The sequence below is a fragment of the Leuresthes tenuis genome, unplaced genomic scaffold (genome assembly GCF_036924035.1).
Source record: "Leuresthes tenuis unplaced genomic scaffold, fLeuTen1.0.hap1 SCAF_13, whole genome shotgun sequence".
NCBI classification, from domain to species: domain Eukaryota; kingdom Metazoa; phylum Chordata; class Actinopteri; order Atheriniformes; family Atherinopsidae; genus Leuresthes; species Leuresthes tenuis.
In genome coordinates, this window is record NW_027325367.1 from 32,567,282 (window position 1) to 32,586,368 (window position 19,087).

Sequence of the window (19,087 nt, forward strand, 5' to 3'; positions counted from 1 at the left end):
TTACATCGAAACACTTTTCAATGCGGTTGTCAAGTACCAGAGAGGGATTCAGGACGCAGGGTCGTGGTTTCAAGATGGTTTTATTTAATAAACACAAGACAAGATCGCGGCACTGCAGGGCGCTCTCCCGGCAGTGCGAACGAAACAGGCTATAAAACGCCTGAGCCTCTCCTCTGTAACTAAAGGGGAGGAGGAGCGCGGCTATGAAAATTAACAAACGTAAAATCTCTCCACAACGGGAGGAAAACCAAAAGCTATGAACACTTAACAAAGCAAAGTCACGCTCTCAAAATGAGGCGGATAAAACAAAGGCGCACTCTTTCAAAACAGAGGCTCTATGAAACTTTAAGTTAAACGCTCTCCTTTAACGGAGGCGAACATGACAAGAAACAACGAAAAATCACTCCGTGAAAATGGAGGGAAAACAAAGCTATGAAACTTACCGTTCAATAAATAACTAAAGCTATGGTACAAGGATAAATTACAACACAAGACCGCACTGCAGGAGAGTCGTTCGCTGCAGGCTCCTGGAAACTGTGGGTTCTTGACAAGACAAGGACAGTGGCTGGTAATGAAGCTCGAACAGAGACAACATACTGGCACAAGACAAGGGAAACGCAGACTATTTGAACACATGAGGGACCAAGGGGAACAGGTGAAAACACTTGGAATCAGGGAAGACAATCAGACGCTCTTTCAAAATAAAACAGGAAATGACGAGACAAGACATGGAACGGAGCGGTTCCACTAAAAGTGGAAGTCCTGCTGAAGGAAACTATGATGCTCATGCAAACACTTTGTTAGTGAGTGCTCAATAAAGTGAGTAACCTCGAGTCAGACAGAAACTGTGCAAACAAATATATTGGCCAAGGTTAGCTTGGGTTAGCAGGCTGGGATCATCTGGATACAGAGCAGCAGCACAGATTTTCAGAAGGTTTCCTGGTAAGATATGCTGTACCTTCAGCAGTGTTTAAGATGAAGACCGACCAGACAGCAGCATGTGTGAATGTCTGTAACTGTATCCCTCCAGAAGAAGCATGAAGTAAGAGTGTTGACAGAATACGCCGGGAGAGACGGTTTGTTCTGCAGAGCTATTCACTGTATGATGAATAAGTACACTTCCACTGTTAGTATTAAGCCAGCCATTTGCTAATAACTCTTTCAATAATAATAACAGCACAGATTGGAGGAACTAGCCTGATTCGGAATCATGTCCTGTCAGCCTCGTCTTTCTCAGCACTGTGTTTACAGCGAACTGTAATCTTCCCTGAATGCCTCTCCTCAGCCCACCTGTTTTAAGTCCTGTCAGGTGAAAGTGGAGAGGACTGGGGTCACCCTGGAGCTAGAAGTGCAGGTTAACACTAGATCTTCTCCATGTTTGGTTGGGCAACAGAGGGGGCATCGAGCAGAGTGGGACTGGGGTTGGGGGGAGATGATGTGGATGATGACGAGCACTGCCAGCTAGATTTGGGCTTGGCTGATACACCTCTGACTGAGCATGATTTGCCATGTCAGTTTTTAACAGTTGTCATTGTTTTATTCTGTTCTTCTGTTAGATAGAAGCAGCATGAAAATGTGTTTATTTCATATAATGTTACCAGACATGATGCCTGCTCCCTTGGCATAAACCATGGAGAGTTAAAGTAATAAAAGCAAAACCTCTATCCAACTTGTGAAGTATTCTAATGTTTAAGAATCCAGACTCTGTGAAATCTGTGTTAGTGGCTCCAAGACTGTTTTTATTTCTCTATTTCTGTTTTTAGTGGCCTTCAGCAAAAAACATGAGCAGAGTTACAGTAATACCAGCATTCCACTAATAACCACAGTCCAAATCTGGATTGTAATTATGATTGGGAGATTATTTCATTTGTTTAGTCAGAGACTATTAATCAAAACAGCTGTAACCTCTAATAATGACATACAAGCAAGAAAAAAAACGCTTTGGCTGTCACGTTTAAGGTTTGTTTCATCATTTCCTGTTTTATTTTGAAACACTAGCTTCCCTCCCGTTTCAGGTGTTATGCCCTTCCTCTTGTGTCAAACGTCTGATTGTCTCCCCTGATTCCAAAAAGTTTCCACTTGTTCCCCTTGGCTCCTCATGAGCTCAAATAGCCTGCGTCTCCCTTGTCTTGTGCCAGTGTGATGTAACTTGTCACGCTCCTCACTCTAGCGCCTTGTCCCACAGAAATCCACAGTCTTGTATCCACGAGACTGTAGCTGAGCGCTCCTCCTACAGAGCATTCTTTTATTTGTAATTTATTCCATAGATCTAGTTTAGCCTCGGTAAGCTTTCATAGTCTGTTTTGTTCCTCCCTTTTGGAGTGATTTTGATTTGTAAGCGTTTCATAGAAACCTCCGTTAGAGGAGCTTTGCGTCGTGCAATTGTTTAAGTTTCATAGTCCTCTGCTAGTGGAGTGACTTTGTGTTTTGATTTTCAGAGATCCAGTTGTGCCTGTGTTAAAGGAGTGCTGATAGTTAATGGTTAAGGTTTACAGTACCTCCCTTCGTGGAGCGATTTATGTTCTATCATGTTTGTGCCCCACTTATCGGGAGAGCGTCCTCTGTTTCAGTCCGCCTCATAAGGAGAGCGTGAGAGTTATTTGTAATCGTTCGTAGCCTGCTCTGTTTTCCTCCCGGAGTGGAGAGAGTTTTGCTTTTGAACATTTTCATAGCTGCACCCTCCTCAAACATAGTTCTTGAGGAGAGCGCCTCAGGAATTTCACAGGCCTTTGTTTTGCTCTGTTTGGAGATCCTCGACTTATTTCTTGAGAATAAACACTCTTACCTTGAAACGACCCTGCATCTGTGTCCTGTGGTCCGTGACATTGGGAACATTTCTGCTTTGCTTTCCCAAAAACGTAGTCAGGACAGACTGACGGTATAACATACTTTTTTTTAAATACAACATTGATTTTGTACGTTCAACAAAATGGAAAACAAAAATACCCATGCGCCTTCTTAGATTATCAGAATATGTCAACTCTTTTAAAGTGTCATTGTCAAAGCATCTTTACTTCCCGTTAGAGATCCTGTTTGACAGCGGCAGGGGCAGTAAATTCTCTGTAGGTGCGTTTCCATCAGCCAGCGCATCTAGAAGAAAATGTCACTCTTGCCTGCATTCAAAACTTGAGAGCCCTTCCAGGTAAAACTTCCAGGTCCTGTTGACTGTAATAATGTTAGCGATGTACTGTATGAATAATATCCATCTGATATTACCATTTAGTTGATGAGGACTGCAAGAGGCAGGCTCATACCCATGAGACTGCACCTCTGTCAGCTGTGGTTGAGGCGGTGTCATGCTTTTGGGCTGTTTGGCTGCCAATGGAACTGACAGAGAAAAGACTACCTCAGCATTCTTCAGCAGAACATAAAAGCATCAACTACAGTACGCAGCTACAAGTGGTGAGAGAAACCGATAGAACAGCCACATATCCACCCCTGCCTGCGCCCCTAGCCTCTGCTCGGACTTCTATCCGACACAGCCAGCACCTTCTCCTCCACCACGGACTCCAACTCTCACCACATAAAGACTATTTACTCCTGCTTGGATTATTCATCTCACCTCACAAAGGACCGCTCTAACCAGCTCCTCCCCTCTGCAGAGTCCTCCCGTGCCTGGAAGTCTCCACCACTAAGCATTCTTCTGTTTAATAAATATTTTACCTCGATTTCCTTCTGGTCTGCTTTGGAGTCTCTATTCCTGACGGCTTGGGCTCAAGCCGTGACACCAGTTTCAAGAAGAAAAGTAAGATATTCAATCAGAAGCTTGTTGATGGCAGCATGTGCCAATAATTCCATGTTTAATGTGTTTATCTCAGAGAACCCCCAGTAAATTCAAACTTGCCCTGATCCCAACAGCTTTCACAAAACGATCGTAAAAACGACGTAAAAGAAAGTATAAACATGCTGAGGAAGGTGAAACGGAATTTCTGTGGCACAAGATGTTATTATGTCAACAATGTGAGGAAGCTGATATGTCGGAACTTGAAGAAAGTGTCCCTGTGGTGTCTTACAGAAATCCCAGGATGACGGTAAAACACCAGGAGAAATCTGTCCAGCGTGATCAAATGATATGGCCATTATTCCCACACCGTGATGGAAACCACTGCTATCCACAGGAACAACTATTCATGAGTACGCTTTTAAGTCAGATTACGTTTGTGTATGATTGATTAGGCCACATTTGAGTAGCAGTTTAGAATGACTTGTTTTACGCTTTAGGTTTTACAAACTGTCTCATGAAAAATCTCAACTGCTTACATCTTACTGCCAAAAATAAGGATGCAAGGCAATGTTTCCGACTGGGGAAACAACAAAATCTCTTTAAAAAACACACTCCACTTGAGAACATTGGCCTTTAGCTGCTGTGGAGGCTGCTAGGGAACAAAAAAAGGGCCCATGACTTCCAAAGGCTTTAGATTGTACAGAAACAGAAGGAACTCTCACAAAATGCTTAAAATGTCTCATCTGTCAAAATAGAGTTAACCCAAAAAACAGTGAAACTTTGCATTTAGTAAGAAGGCTGCATTAAAACACAAAAAGTGATTAATGAGACGACTAATCTGGGTTGTGTCATTGGAAATAAAGAAATAATGCATTTTGACACAAGACATACCAAGCTTTCCTGAAAATTTTAAATAGGTCACGTGCAATTAGGATTGAATGAATTTCACACGCAGCAAGCTGTTGCATGAAGGAACCTTCTTGGTTTCTGTTATTTTATTCCAGGCCTCCTCACAAATATTAGTTTACGCTTATTTTACTCAGGACATTCTGTGTCAGAATATTACTTTTATGCAACACTGCCACATGGGGCTCCAATAAAAGTGGATGAGAGAGTGAGTCTGCCACGTATGAGAGGGAAAAAGTCTGATGTGTGTGAGAACTGACTACGAATGAGCTGTACTGTACATGCTTTATCAGGTAAGTCCCAGCATGCTGGCACACAGCTGCCCTGTCGTTAGTCACGCCAAGAGCCGTGTTCTTCCTCTCCATCACACCAGTGTGAATCTCCCTGAGTTGATTTATCATGAAACCCTCATCTCTTTCAGCCTCTGCCAAAAACTGAAATTGGAGTCAGCCTCAAAGTGAGCTACAGATGCCCTTCAACCAGAGGTTTGGCTGCCTACTCCCGTTATGTTCATGGGGACTGGTGTACCTTGGGCTCTGGTTTCCCTGTCATGTTCTTGAGCAGCTCCTGGAGGTGTGGCCAGTTACCCTGGGAGTACCAGCCGGGTTTGTCCATCGACGGCAGCCCCTCGCTCTCCTCCACATCATTCACTGCAGGAGCAAAAGCAGAATAAGACAACTTGGTCGCCACAGTGTGGTGAAGGAGACAGCTGCTGCAGGAGCAGACACAATGACACAGCCTCCAGTCATCCAGATCTCACCACCACAGCACTCATCCACAGACCCACAAGGAAACATCAGTTAGACAGTGACACTCTGAACAGTATTCCTACTGAAGCTCACGACTGGTTCACGCAGGGGATCGAGGTTATGAGAAGATTGACAAAAGTGCAATAAGCAGGCAAAAGCCGCCACCCTGGTGTAAAAGAACAATGAATGAGCTAAGTTACAAGATTTGGTGAAGTATATGGACAGAACTGTTAAGAACACATGGGATGATATTCATTGGTCTGTTCAGAATAAGATACATATGTTTGTCACGAACCTGACCAGGATTACCACAGGGATGAAGCATGCATGATGGAATGTGATAACATGGGCCTACATGAATGGAAAGAGTGCTGGGGAGATAACAGTCATAGATATCACCATGAATGTTTGTGGATATACCAAACTACTGATAAGCTGGCTCCCAGTTTACATAAGCAGGGGAGGAAAAACCGGGAAAACTTTGACCTGTATGGGCCTGTCACTTAAAGCAACAGAAGACAGAAAGTAGAGCAACACAACAACTGTAACAAAAGCAGCTGAAAGAATGTATGTAACACGTTTATTAAGTTTCTACAGTGTAGTCTTTGATTCGTGTAATCAAACCTTCATTTATTAGTTAGTCTGTGTCAACATATAACGCAATAATTGAGTGGTGAAGTAAAGACGGGGTGACTGGCATGCATAGATATATCTATTAGTTCTGTGACTGTTCTATAATAACACTGAATGCAGCCTTGTTTGTCACCTTTTCACTGAAACATGATGTTCTGTCATTGCCTCTGCTCTCTTCATGGTACCGTGAGGACACCAGTGATATTAACACTGGGACAACACTGGGTAACACTGGGACAACACTGGGTAACACTGGGACAACACTGGGTAACACTGGGACAACACTGGGTAACACTGGGTAACACTGAGTAACACAGAGACAACACTGGGTAACATTGGGTAACACTGAGTAACACAGGGACAACACTGGGTAACACAGGGAAAACACTGGGTAACATTGGGTAACACTGGGACAGCACTGGGTAACACTGGGACAACACTGGGTAACACTGGGACAGCACTGGGTAACACTGGGACAGCACTGGGTAACACTGGGACAGCACTGGGTAACACTGGGTAACACAGGGACAACACTGGGTAACACAGGGACAACACTGGGTAACACAGGGAAAACACTGGGTAACATTGGGTAACACTGGGACAGCACTGGGTAACACTGGGACAACACTGGGTAACACTGGGACAGCACTGGGTAACACTGGGACAGCACTGGGTAACACTGGGTAACACAGGGACAACATTGGGTAACACTGGGACAGCACTGGGTAACACTGGGACAACACTAGGTAACACTGAGTAACACTGGGACAACACTGGGTAACACTTGGACAACACTGGGTAACACTGGATAACACTGGGACAACACTAGGTAACACTGGGACAACACTAGGTAACACTGGGTAACACTGGGTAACACTGGGACAACACTGGGACAACACTGGGACAACACTGGGTAACACTGGATAACACTGGGACAACACTAGGTAACACTGGGTAACACTGGGACAACACTGGGTAACACTGGGTAACACTGGGTAACACTGGGACAACACTAGGTAACACTGGGTAACACTGGGACAACACTGGGACAACACTGGGTAACACTGGGACAACACTGGGACAACACTGGGTAACACTGAATAACACTGGGACAACACTAGATAACACTGGGCCAACACTGGGACAACATTGGGTAACACTGGGACAACACTGGGCCAACACTGGATAACATTGGGTAACACTGGGACAACACTGGGTAACACTGGGTAACACTGGATAACACTGGGACAACATTGGGTAACACTGGGACAACACTGGGACAACACTGGGTAACACTGGGACAACACTGGGTAACACTGAGTGACACAGGGACAACACTGGGTAACGCAGGGACAACACTGGGTAACGCAGGGACAACACTGGGTAACACTAAGCCAACACTGGGACAACACTGGGTAACACTGGGACAACACTGGGTAACACTGGGTAACACTGAGTAACACAGGGACAACACTGGGTAACACTGGGACAGCACTGGGTAACGCAGGGACAACACTGGGTAACGCAGGGACAGCACTGGGTAACGCAGGGACAGCACTGGGTAACACTGAGTAACACAGGGACAACACTGGGTAACACTGGGACAGCACTGGGTAACGCAGGGACAACACTGGGTAACGCAGGGACAACACTGGGTAACGCAGGGACAACACTGGGTAACACTGGGTAACGCAGGGACAACACTGGGTAACACTGGGTAACGCAGGGACAACACTGGGTAACGCAGGGACAACACTGGGTAACGCAGGGACAACACTGGGTAACACTGGGACAACACTGGGACAACACTGGGTAACACAGGGACAACACTGGGTAACGCAGGGACAACACTGGGACAGCACTGGGTAACGCAGGGACAACACTAGGTAACACAGGGACAACACTGGGTAATGCAGGGACAACACTGGGTAACACTGGGTAACGCAGGGACAACACTGGGTAACACAGGGACAACACTGGGTAACGCAGGGACAACACTGGGTAACACAGGGACAACACTGGGTAACGCAGGGACAACACTGGGTAACACTGGGACAGCACTGGGTAACGCAGGGACAACACTGGGTAACACTGGGTAACGCAGGGACAACACTGGGTAACGCAGGGACAACACTGGGTAACGCAGGAACAACACTGGGTAACACTGGGTAACGCAGGGACAACACTGGGTAACACTGGGTAACGCAGGGACAACACTGGGTAACACTGGGTAACGCAGGGACAACACTGGGTAACGCAGGGACAACACTGGGTAACACTGGGTAACGCAGGGACAACACTGGGTAACACTGGGACAGCACTGGGTAACGCAGGGACAACACTGGGTAACACTGGGACAGCACTGGGTAACACTGGGACAGCACTGGGTAACGCAGGGACAACACTGGGTAACGCAGGGACAACACTGGGTAACACAGGGACAGCACTGGGTAACGCAGGGACAACACTGGGTAACGCAGGGACAACACTGGGTAACGCAGGGACAACACTGGGTAACGCAGGGACAACACTGGGTAACGCAGGGACAACACTGGGTAACACAGGGACAACACTGGGTAACGCAGGGACAACACTGGGTAACGCAGGGACAACACTGGGTAACGCAGGGACAACACTGGGTAACGCAGGGACAACACTAGGTAACACTGGGTAACGCAGGGACAACACTGGGTAACACTGGGACAGCACTGGGTAACGCAGGGACAACACTGGGTAACACTGGGACAGCACTGGGTAACACTGGGACAGCACTGGGTAACGCAGGGACAACACTGGGTAACGCAGGGACAACACTGGGTAACACAGGGACAGCACTGGGTAACGCAGGGACAACACTGGGTAACGCAGGGACAACACTGGGTAACGCAGGGACAACACTGGGTAACGCAGGGACAACACTGGGTAACGCAGGGACAGCACTGGGTAACGCAGGAACAACACTGGGTAACGCAGGGACAACACAGGTCATCACCAGTGAATTTATCTTCACTGTACTGCTGACATTATTGGTTCAGCACAAGGTTTTTTGTTTATTTGTGTGATCTGACCTAGATATGAAGTCTCAATAGCTCAAAGTAAATAATGTTTACTTGACCTAGCTCCAGTTGTGCACACTCGGTGTGCCTTCTAACAGGATTAGTTTGGGATGGTGCAGCTCCTCTATTCATTCATTCATAAAATAATAATAACAACTGCCCCTTCAGATTGACCCTTTTGGGGACCACCAATAACATTATTTAGACTGAATATTGGCCGATAACAATGAATGCTTAATTGATTGGAGCACCCTTACATTTTTTACTCGGTTGCCTCCTTACAGGATTACCATTATTACATTTGTGACTAAACACAAAGGACAGTTGAAGAAAATGTTGTCATTTAGCAAAGCTACAAAAAAAATCTGCCCCGTTCATGTTTAATACATTTCCAAAAAAACAATGCAATTAGTTTGCAAGTGTGGATAAAATATCCTATATCTGTTCAAATCAAGTAGAATGTACTGTCCCAACATGAGGTCTGGCTGGATGTTATTGTGATGTGTACCGCCTATATTCTTACCATGCGGATACTGAAACACCAAGCTGGCATTGTCAGATGTACAGACACCGCAGAATGTTTTAGAAAAAGGAAAAACAATTTGTACCAGAGGGCTGGAAATGAGAGAAAATGGTGCAATTTATCATTTCTTTCTGAAATGTGTGTGTTTGAATTTCTGTGTGTGTTGCTGTAAATTAGGCAGATGGTCTGCACAACAAGCACACAGAGAGTGTGCACTTGCATACTTTGGACCTTATTCCACAGTTCTTCTTGTAAACAATTCTGTTTGGGATACTCAACTTGGTGGTTACGGTAGAATGCTGAAAGTGAGCGGCTCATCAGTTTAAAAGCAAAGACTCAACATAAACTAACTGCTGCACTGAGACAGCACAGAATGATGTTTCCTTCTGGTGGAGGAGGTGACACACAGGAATGTAAAGGAGTGATTGATGAGGCTGGCACAGACATGTTTGCAGGAATTCTTCATCTAGACTAAGCTGATTTGAACTCTAAGACACAAACTGGATATTGTGGCATGCATTTACTTGAATTACTACAGATTCTGTAAACAAAGTTTTGCTTGTTACTTTTCTGAGCTGTAAGAGAAGCTCAGTCTTTATGGCTTCCTGTCCTGTCCTGTTGCTCCACGGGGGATCTGTTAATATCATTTGTAGATGTTTTTTCACAGCTGATGAAACAACTCGTGCTAATGCCACAGTGATATAAATTCTGTTACAAACTGCTGCTTTGCAGATTAAAAGATATGAGTCTTTACTATTTCAAATACAATCTATTCAAAAGTTAGAACATTTCGGAAGATTTCATTGATTCAGTTTTGACTGTTTCCTGTAACAACTATGATCATTATGCTGAAAAGTCTTTTGTTTTGCCCCGTCTCACTTGTCATTGGAGTTTTTGGAACTCTGTCCAAAAAGAGGTTTTGATTTCAAGAGATGCTTGGTTGTATGCAAGCCTACTAAATAAAAACTAACAGCATTTTCATTACGGAGACAAAATGAATGAAGTCCATCATAAAGCCAATAATAACACTTTGAGGGAGTGCTCAGAAGCACACACAACTCTCCAACTGGGTTGTATATTAAACTGCCAATATTATTTTTGTGCACATAGAACAGAAAATACTTTATTCACTAAATGTATAATACAACATATATAACATCTGTCCATACTGACTAATGACAACGTAAAAACATGCTTTAAAGTCCCTACAGCGAATGTATGTAAAGCTACTTTTATTCTCCCTTTTAATGGGTCCGGACCCTGTACTCAGATGCCTGACAGAGACTTGCATGTGGCATTTGTTCAAGCTTAAAGTCTGTCCTGGTTTTACTCAGCAGCTTTTGAGCAGTGTATCCTCTTCTTCCCAACAGATTCTGCCCAGTTTTTTCAGACTGAATTAATGGCATCTATGAACGGCAATCTTTAGTTCTCCCAACATATAATCCCAGTTGTGACTGCCAGTCACCTGTCCTGAAACCACTCCAGTGTCCGTTTCTTGCCACCATTAAGCTGACTGGTTACCCTGAGACTCTTATTCCAGTCACTGAATTCCAGAGCAGATCTCTGTGTTTGACAACATAATTTTTCCGTCAGATCTGATCTAACTGTCCCTGCTGCGCAGAAGGATGCTGCTTAAAGTTCTGTCTCTGCGCAGACTGGAAGAAACTCGGTTAGTTACTCTAGTGGCAACCTTCCAGCCACCTTCTCATAACTGATTAAATTCTAATGGTCATCCTTCCACCAGCTGGTTCTGTTTGGTCTGTCACTTGCAATTCTGTGAAGAGTTTTCTTGCTGCTTTTAAAGTTGATTTCACAGTTATTGAAGCCACTGTGCTCCTGAGATCTGTAGAAGTTTTAGAAGTGGGCAGGTATATTTCCACAGCTTTGTCCTGATCTTCTCTAAGTCCTGCTGTGGTCTTACTGCAGAGAGTTCATTGGACTTCAGGCCTGACATGCAGCCAGGGGTGAGACTTTTACACACCTTCCTTAACCAGGCCCAGTGTGTTTCATTTGGCACAAGTGGGCTCCCTTCAAATTTCAGAAAAGTCTCAGTTAGTCCAGTAATCAAAGTAAACAGGATGCACTCGAGCAACGTTTCTCCAACCATGTGAATACTTTCAAATGTGTGTATTTTTACAAAAAGTTTAAACAAATTTTTACTCAAGTTATGGATTAATATGTGTAAAAACAATGTACAACTGTATAAGATGAATCTTAACTTAGACTAATGAATGAGTGGTATCCTTTCCTTGAGGAATCAATACAAGACCCTCTGCACAGGCAGCTCTGGAAGCTGACTCAGTGCTGCTTAAGACCACCAGAGTACAGACACGCTGGGTTCACACTGAGGTTAAATATGCAATAAATATTGTGGCAGGAGAGAGCGAAAGAACAGAGATCAGCACCTGTGTGTGTTGGAGCCTTGACATCCGCACACACACACACACACACACACACACACACACACACACACTCCCACTGACAGGTGGGACGATGCTGGACTTTGAGAGGCACAGGAATGATTGGTATGAGGTCGACAGCTTAGAAAACTGAAAACGGTGCAGAGGAGATAAGCAGCAGCTTACTGACGTGATAGAACACATTAGTCTGATGTCAGTGGGACGTTGTGTTATCAGCGTTCATTGAGTTATTTCTTACTGTGGTTAGGAGAGATGACACAACACTGTTCATGACAGCCACTGGCTGCTGCAGTTGAATCTGTGGTGATAACGTATGTACGTCCAAACTTACGTATGTCATTTGTTGTTATTGTGTTTAAGTTGTAAAGATATATTTTTGAAAACCTTTGACATAATTCATTTATGTTTTAAACGACAAACATTTAGTCTAAAATGTTTTAACACCTCTGTAAACGCTCTGAAATCATAAGAGCACAGTATTTACTGCTGCTTTGCATCATAAGCGTGCTATGCACGTGGGGGGGGGGGGGATTTATTCTCCCGGCTTTCATTCCTTTGCTGCCAGATTGTAACCTCAGCTCCTCCGTGTGTCTCCTGGTTGCTTTTACCTCCTCGTGCTCCTTGCTTGTCTTCAGTGAGCTTATTTGAGGTTTTCCGGCTCTTTTATGCAGCGGCTTATTTTGATACTTTGTTGCTCAGTTTTATTTCCAGTCTGTGATTTTCTGTTTCCCCATCAAGTAATTTTATTTATTTTTTGTTAATAAAGAGTTCTGCCTGCGGGTCGTGCATTTGAGTCCTCCTTTTGTCTGAGCCCAGTCTCACAAAACCTGATGCACTTTCCAGACAGTTAGCCTGTACAGAAGTCGCGGAGCCTGAAACATACTCCCTTCCTCCTCACCTGGGACATTGAGGAAAGGGTTAGACAGGTCCTGGTGAACAAGCCTGTTCTGGGTCCCCCAGCAGTGTGTTTGTCCTCACGGGCCATTCCATCGGGACGCTCGTCCAAATTAAGTTGCCATCCTGGAATTAACCACGTTATTTTTTTTGCAGAGGACCTTTACCTTTTGTCTCTGCTCATCACTGTGTCCCACCTGACAAATTACAACACCTTATCTGCATGTTTTTGCAGAAGTCCACATAAACGGAGAATTACTGTTACAAAGGCCGCACGTGACAGATTAATAACAAGTGGAAGCTGTCGAGAAATGAATCATTCATGAGGTGATAATAGTCTGTATATATTATTTACAAATCATGACATTGAGCTGAACTTGCTTGATCAGTTTTTAACCACCGGAGTCATATTAATCTAAATAAAGGCTCCTAAATAAAAGCTTGCCCTGCGCCAGGGCACACCTTCACCACCAGCGTCCAGGATCAGACGATTAGGATCTGAGCTGGGGAAATGTCAGAAGCTGATATTGATCACACCAATGGGTGTTTTGAAATCTTCACTTTAAACTGAGACTGAAGATGGACAAACCTCACATTCTCTATTCCCTAAAAGAAAAAAATCACTGCTTTATTCCAGGGTTAGTTCCCTAAAATGACAACAAAAATACTTGCAAGTTTTAACTGAATGTACCAAGAAAAGAAATGCATCTTAAAAGGTGAATGATGATTCTATGTTGATTTCACTGTAAAACGAGGATAAATAAAAAAAAATCAAAGGTGCAGTTCCGTTTATGATTTTCACAATAATGAAAAAAGTTATCGATGAACAAACTGTTAGGTTCATAACATAAATAACTGTTCCAGCTGGTGTAGCAGGGGGAGCCTCTGTACTCATTTCCTGACAGTAGCAGGATAAACGTCCTTTTTTTTTAGTGTCCTTTGGCCTCTGCAGAGACACATCACCTCATGTGTTTCACTGATTTAGTACAGGCAGTTTTAATCACCCGCTTGGAACATCCCATGTCAGTTTGGGATGTTCCAAGCGAAGATGTTCTCCACTGTTTCTCTATACAAGCTTGCAAGAACTTGGCTGAGGAGTACAGACATTTCTTTAAGGATCAGCCAGCTCCAGGGTTTCTTGATGTTAAGTAAGCACCACATGGCATGGGCCTCGCCAATGTGAAGTCTCCTCATCATCCAACCTATGACAGTGATGTTCTCCGTTAATTCAACAACACAGTACATTCCTGTCCAGGGGTACAGTTATGTGGTACAGAGTGAACAGAAGGACACCCAGTGTGGAGTACTTGAGTGAAGAGGTACAACTGCAAATCCAAACAGGCTGAGGTCTGTTTCTGAAGAAATCCATGTCCATCTGCAGAGTGGGGTACTGAAACCCAGAGAGCTCAGTTTGCTGACCAGTTTCATGGTTAAGACTGTGCTGAATGCTGAGCTGAAGTCAACAAAGTGCTCCCGGATGTGGGACCTCATATATATTAGATGAGATCTAGGATAAGATAAGGTACAAAAGCACTAATCACAACAGGTCCTGACCACAAGAAGAAAAGAGGCTGGGGTCTACCACATTAGCTAAGCTGTTAGCGTTAGCTGCTGCTAAAGGAAGAAATAAATCAATAAATAAACCATGAGGAGTTATTTCTCAGATGCTTCCATTTCCGTGCTCTGAAGTTCAGGCTCTGAGAGTTGGAACTGATCCTCTTTGTGGCTCAGTTCCTTCAGTCCAGCGTTGAACTGGAACAAGTTGTTAAAACAGTGGGATGAAAAGTGGCTGCTGCACATTCACAGTCTTTAGCTAACTCTGCTGGAACATTAGCCTCAGATATAGTTTATCCACTGGGCTCTTATATCCTCTGAGGCTGCTGCTGGATGGAAGATGCATGCTCCTCAGTACAGCTGACAGCAGAACATTTCCACCAGAAGCTGGCTTCATCCGTCCAGCAGGGTGGATGTGAGTGGGCGGGGCTTAGCAGAGGAGGTGGAATGACTTAGAAATGAAAATCAGAATGTGTCTCCTTTGGGGTCTGCAAGTCACCTTCTCTGGTGATTTTATTTATTTATTTTTTATTAACCTTTATACAGGTAAAATCTCATTGAGACCCAGGGTCTCATTTATGATGCAAAGGTCCAAGGTCTGAATCCACAGGGAGCCAAGCTCTACTTGTCAGCTGAAGCAGTGTTTTCAGCGCACACTGAGGTCAACTAATGCTAACAGCTAAAATACCTGAGGTCGTCTTGGACCCTGATCAGTACAGCTTGAAGCTTTATTTTACTTGAATTCAATTGCTGGACTAGAAATGTTGCATAATCCGAAATATTTCATCTTCATTTTAGATATTAGGATTTCATGTGTTTTAAAGGTTTCTAAATGCTCAGACTTTCTGCTTATTTCAACTTTCATAATGACAAATATTTCAAATGTGTTTTCAAACTTTTGGGCCTCACTGTGCAACATAACTGCACATCTATGGTGCAATTTCCAGTTAGATCAAAAAGCTATCCAAAACAGAGACAGACAGCAGCTGTCCACAGGCAGCAGGGACGTTTAACTCAAACTACTCTCAAAGTTACTGTTAATTAGTCAGCCAAGTTTGACATTTTTATCAGTCAGAACCAGGTTGAAATTAGAAGCTGGTAGATGAATAGTTTATACTCAGAGAGACAGAGAGGATAACAGCTTTGTTACAGTCACAAACTGGTTTACACTCTGATATGCAGTGAAGTGCTCACGTTGCAGAGCACGGCGGTGGTACAGAAGAGCATTACCAAGGGAACAACCCACAGAAAGTCAGACATTTTTTGGTCTAAACTCAGCCAGTAGAGTCTTAGAATATAACTTGTGTTTAATTGCCCTCATATGCCAACTGCTGTCAATGAAATACCAATAAAGTTACCATTTTTGATAAAGTGCAGGAAGACTTACCAAGGGTTCTAAAAGGTCTCTGATGCGGCACCAAGGAGAAGAAGCCAGGTTTCAGGGCGTTTGTGATGATGACATCAAACAGCTCCTCAAAATCCTTCCTGTTAACAACCAGATAAACATCAGCTGAAGTGACAGCCATCTGGCCACTGTGCAATGGACAATGTCTGGACAGCATCCAAATTCACTTAGTTACACAAGCACATACAGCTAGGCTCAGGAAAGATAAACAGTCTGTAGTGATGATGGGAAACAGGAGCAATAAACAAGGAGTGCATACAGCTCTGCGGAAGAATACTTCCACTGAGAAAGTAGTAGACTAACAGTGGCACTGGCCTGCTGTCATGGCAATAAGTAATGCTGAGTATGTTGTGAGTGGGATGGTGTCTCTGAGGAATCCTCTAGAAGTGTCTTTGTTTTTTCACGAACAATCTTCCTTATAAGGTGTGAAGCAAACTGCAGCCTAATGAAGATGGAATGGTATCCTAATGGGAACCTGGTCAACCAATCAGATGATGTGTGAAAGCGTGTACACTGAACACGTTTGAGGCTGTTTATGTCATCTTAAAAACCCCTGCATTCTCAGGCCACCTGTTTACATCAAAATATTTCAATCAAAAAACTAATCGCCATGGCAACCTCAGACATGATTTTTACAACTGCTGTATTTCAACACACTGCAGACCAGCACAGGCTCTGTCTAACATGAGGTGGCTCGTGAGGGTGTAACAGCATGTGTTCTTGCTCTGAATCATATGATAAAACACTCTCAGTCTGCCTGAGCATACTGCTAATGCTGCTCAGGTCAGTTAGCCAGACACCATCTTAATGGCACTACCAAGCCCCTTGTTGGAGCCCTGTTCAGAGCAGTAAGATTTGCTGGTGGCATACAGATAAAAGCAGCTACCGTAAACCCTCAACTCCTGGTTTGTGGGTGTCCACGAACTTTGCTGCATTTCAGTTCCTATTCTTATCTTCCCTCATTCTCCTTCATTTTACATCTGTCAGCCACATGGGATCATTTTAAGGAACTGATACTCGTCTTTGTGCCTGAGTTAAGGTCCATAGATTCATTGTTATGAACAACTTAACCAGTTAAAGTACACCATCTGATAATGCAGATGAGGAGGGTCATGCTGCTATCCATGACTTGTTGTTTAAACTTTGCATCCATGATCTGGCACATAAGATCTTCACAAATTCCAGTTGTGGTTCCTGGAACTTTATATTTACACATGCTTGGCCTTGGAAACGCACATCTCAATTTGCAGGAGGGACATTTTTTAAACTTGGAAAATTCCAGGAGATGATGGGGGTTTTGGCTGAAAGCACTGGCTCTGCATGGATTTAAATAAAGTGAAATGAAGATAGTTTGCAAACGTTTTTGTGATTTTCCCTAATAAAGTAAAAGTCTTTCTTAAAATCTAACTGCAGACATGCTGAAACAAATTTTACAAAGTGAAAAAGAAGCGGTAACATCAAAGGTCAAAAGACAACCACCATATCTATGAGAAATACAGCAACAAAACATATCTGGTTGTGCTGCCTGGTGACAGCCAGCTTGACGTTTGCCTGTAGCCTCCTTGTGATTTCGGACAGCTGACTGTCACACTGCAGCAGCTCTGGAACAAGGACACTTTTTTCTTTTAAAATAAAATGTTTTCTCAACAGTGAAGTGATGGCATCACTTTCTTGCACTTTGATCCCTGAACATTAAGTGTATCTCTTAAAAACAGGTAAGTTAAGAAACTTCAACAGCTGGGAAAACAGGAAGGACTCAATCTCTAAACAGCAAACTTCTCCATAAACCACTGCCAGCGAGATAAAGCTGGCCTAATTTCCTGTGTGGTTATCACCACATAAATCTGCATCCATTTGCTGTGTAGGGAAGTGATTTCAACATGATGACAAGCACGCACGCATGCGCGCGCACACACACACACACACACACACACAGCTGAGGCTCCCACTCATCTCCCTGGGGGGTGACACAAGCTGTTCAGGGAGAGACAAGCAGTAAAAAGGTAGAAAGCAGTGAGCTCCAATCTGAATGGCAAGGATGTTTGCTTTGTTTCAGGTAACAGTGTGTGTGTGTGTGAGAGTTTACGGGGGGTGGGCTAATTAGAGGTTCACCTGCTTTTCTCCTCTGACTACTGACCCTGAGCTCTGAGAATGACTAGTGAAGGGCAGCCGTCCTAAGCAGACAAATGTAAGATAACATGTCATGAGGACAATCGAGGGCTGGACACTGTGTTTCTAAAGGCCTCTAGCAGCTCCATCGAGTGGAAAATAGGGCTTAGGCTACAAAAATAAGCTCAAGCCACACAGTGTGTACAGTGTGCCGACAAGGCCAGTGGTAAACCAAGGCAGTTTCACCAACAAAAGCCTCTTAGGACAGTACTCCATTATGCTGCTTGCCCAATATGATAAATTCATGCATTACCCATGAAATTAGTGCTGGTAAGAAATACAGTACTGTGGAAAAGGTTTGAGCCACCCCTGATTTCTTCCACAAGAAAATAAGTGCAGTGTTTTATTGAAACACGCGCAAACATAAATGGAAATAAAGTATCAGGAAAAAAAGAGTTATGAGTTCTCAGCAGCTTTAAAGTGAATCTCTGGTCTGAGCTCCTTTATTCTCCAACACAGCCTGAACCCTCTGAGACAAGCTTTCTGTCATTTCTTTAAGGAGGCTTCAGGAATAGTTCTCCAGGCTTCTTGAAGGACATCCCAAAGCTCTTCTTTGGATGTGGGCTGCCTTTTGTTCCATTCTCTGTCAGATGATCCCACACTGCTTCAATAATGTTGAGGTCCGGGCTCTGGGGAGGATTCATCCCTCCATAAGACCTGTTGCCACTGATTTTCAGTCCACTTCTTGTGTCATTTGGCACAGCTCAGCCTTTTCTCCCTGTTTCCCTTCCTTAAGAACGGCTTCTTGACAGCCACCCTTCCATGGAGACCATTTCTGATGAGGCTTGGGCCAACAGTATGATTGACAGGTTGGATTAACAAACAAAACCCAACCCAATCCACCCAAACACTTGCATTAGTTTTTTTATACCGACAGGAGAAACCAAAAACATTTAATTCATTAACTTTGCACAAAACAAAACTGTTACCTTTTAGTGCTAACAAGAAGTTAGGACAGTTATCTGATGACACATTACAATTTATTTACTTTTGCTCTTGTTCAAATGACCATTTGAAGTACATTGTTTGCTGTTTTGAGCTTCATCAGCATGTG

At 43.9% G+C, this 19,087-nt stretch overlaps 1 protein-coding gene across 1 annotated transcript in view; it reads right to left on the minus strand.

Annotated features, from left to right (window-relative positions):
- The window catches only part of nt5dc1 (5'-nucleotidase domain containing 1), a 124,045-nt gene that overhangs the window by 14,682 nt on the left and 90,276 nt on the right, over positions 1-19,087 (minus strand). Inside the window, exons 8-9 of the mRNA XM_072362796.1 lie at positions 15,847-15,944; positions 5,159-5,280 (exon numbers count right to left, since the gene is read on the minus strand). Of these exons, the coding sequence (XP_072218897.1) occupies positions 5,159-5,280; positions 15,847-15,944 (220 nt within the window). The remainder of the gene's footprint in view (positions 1-5,158; positions 5,281-15,846; positions 15,945-19,087) is intronic.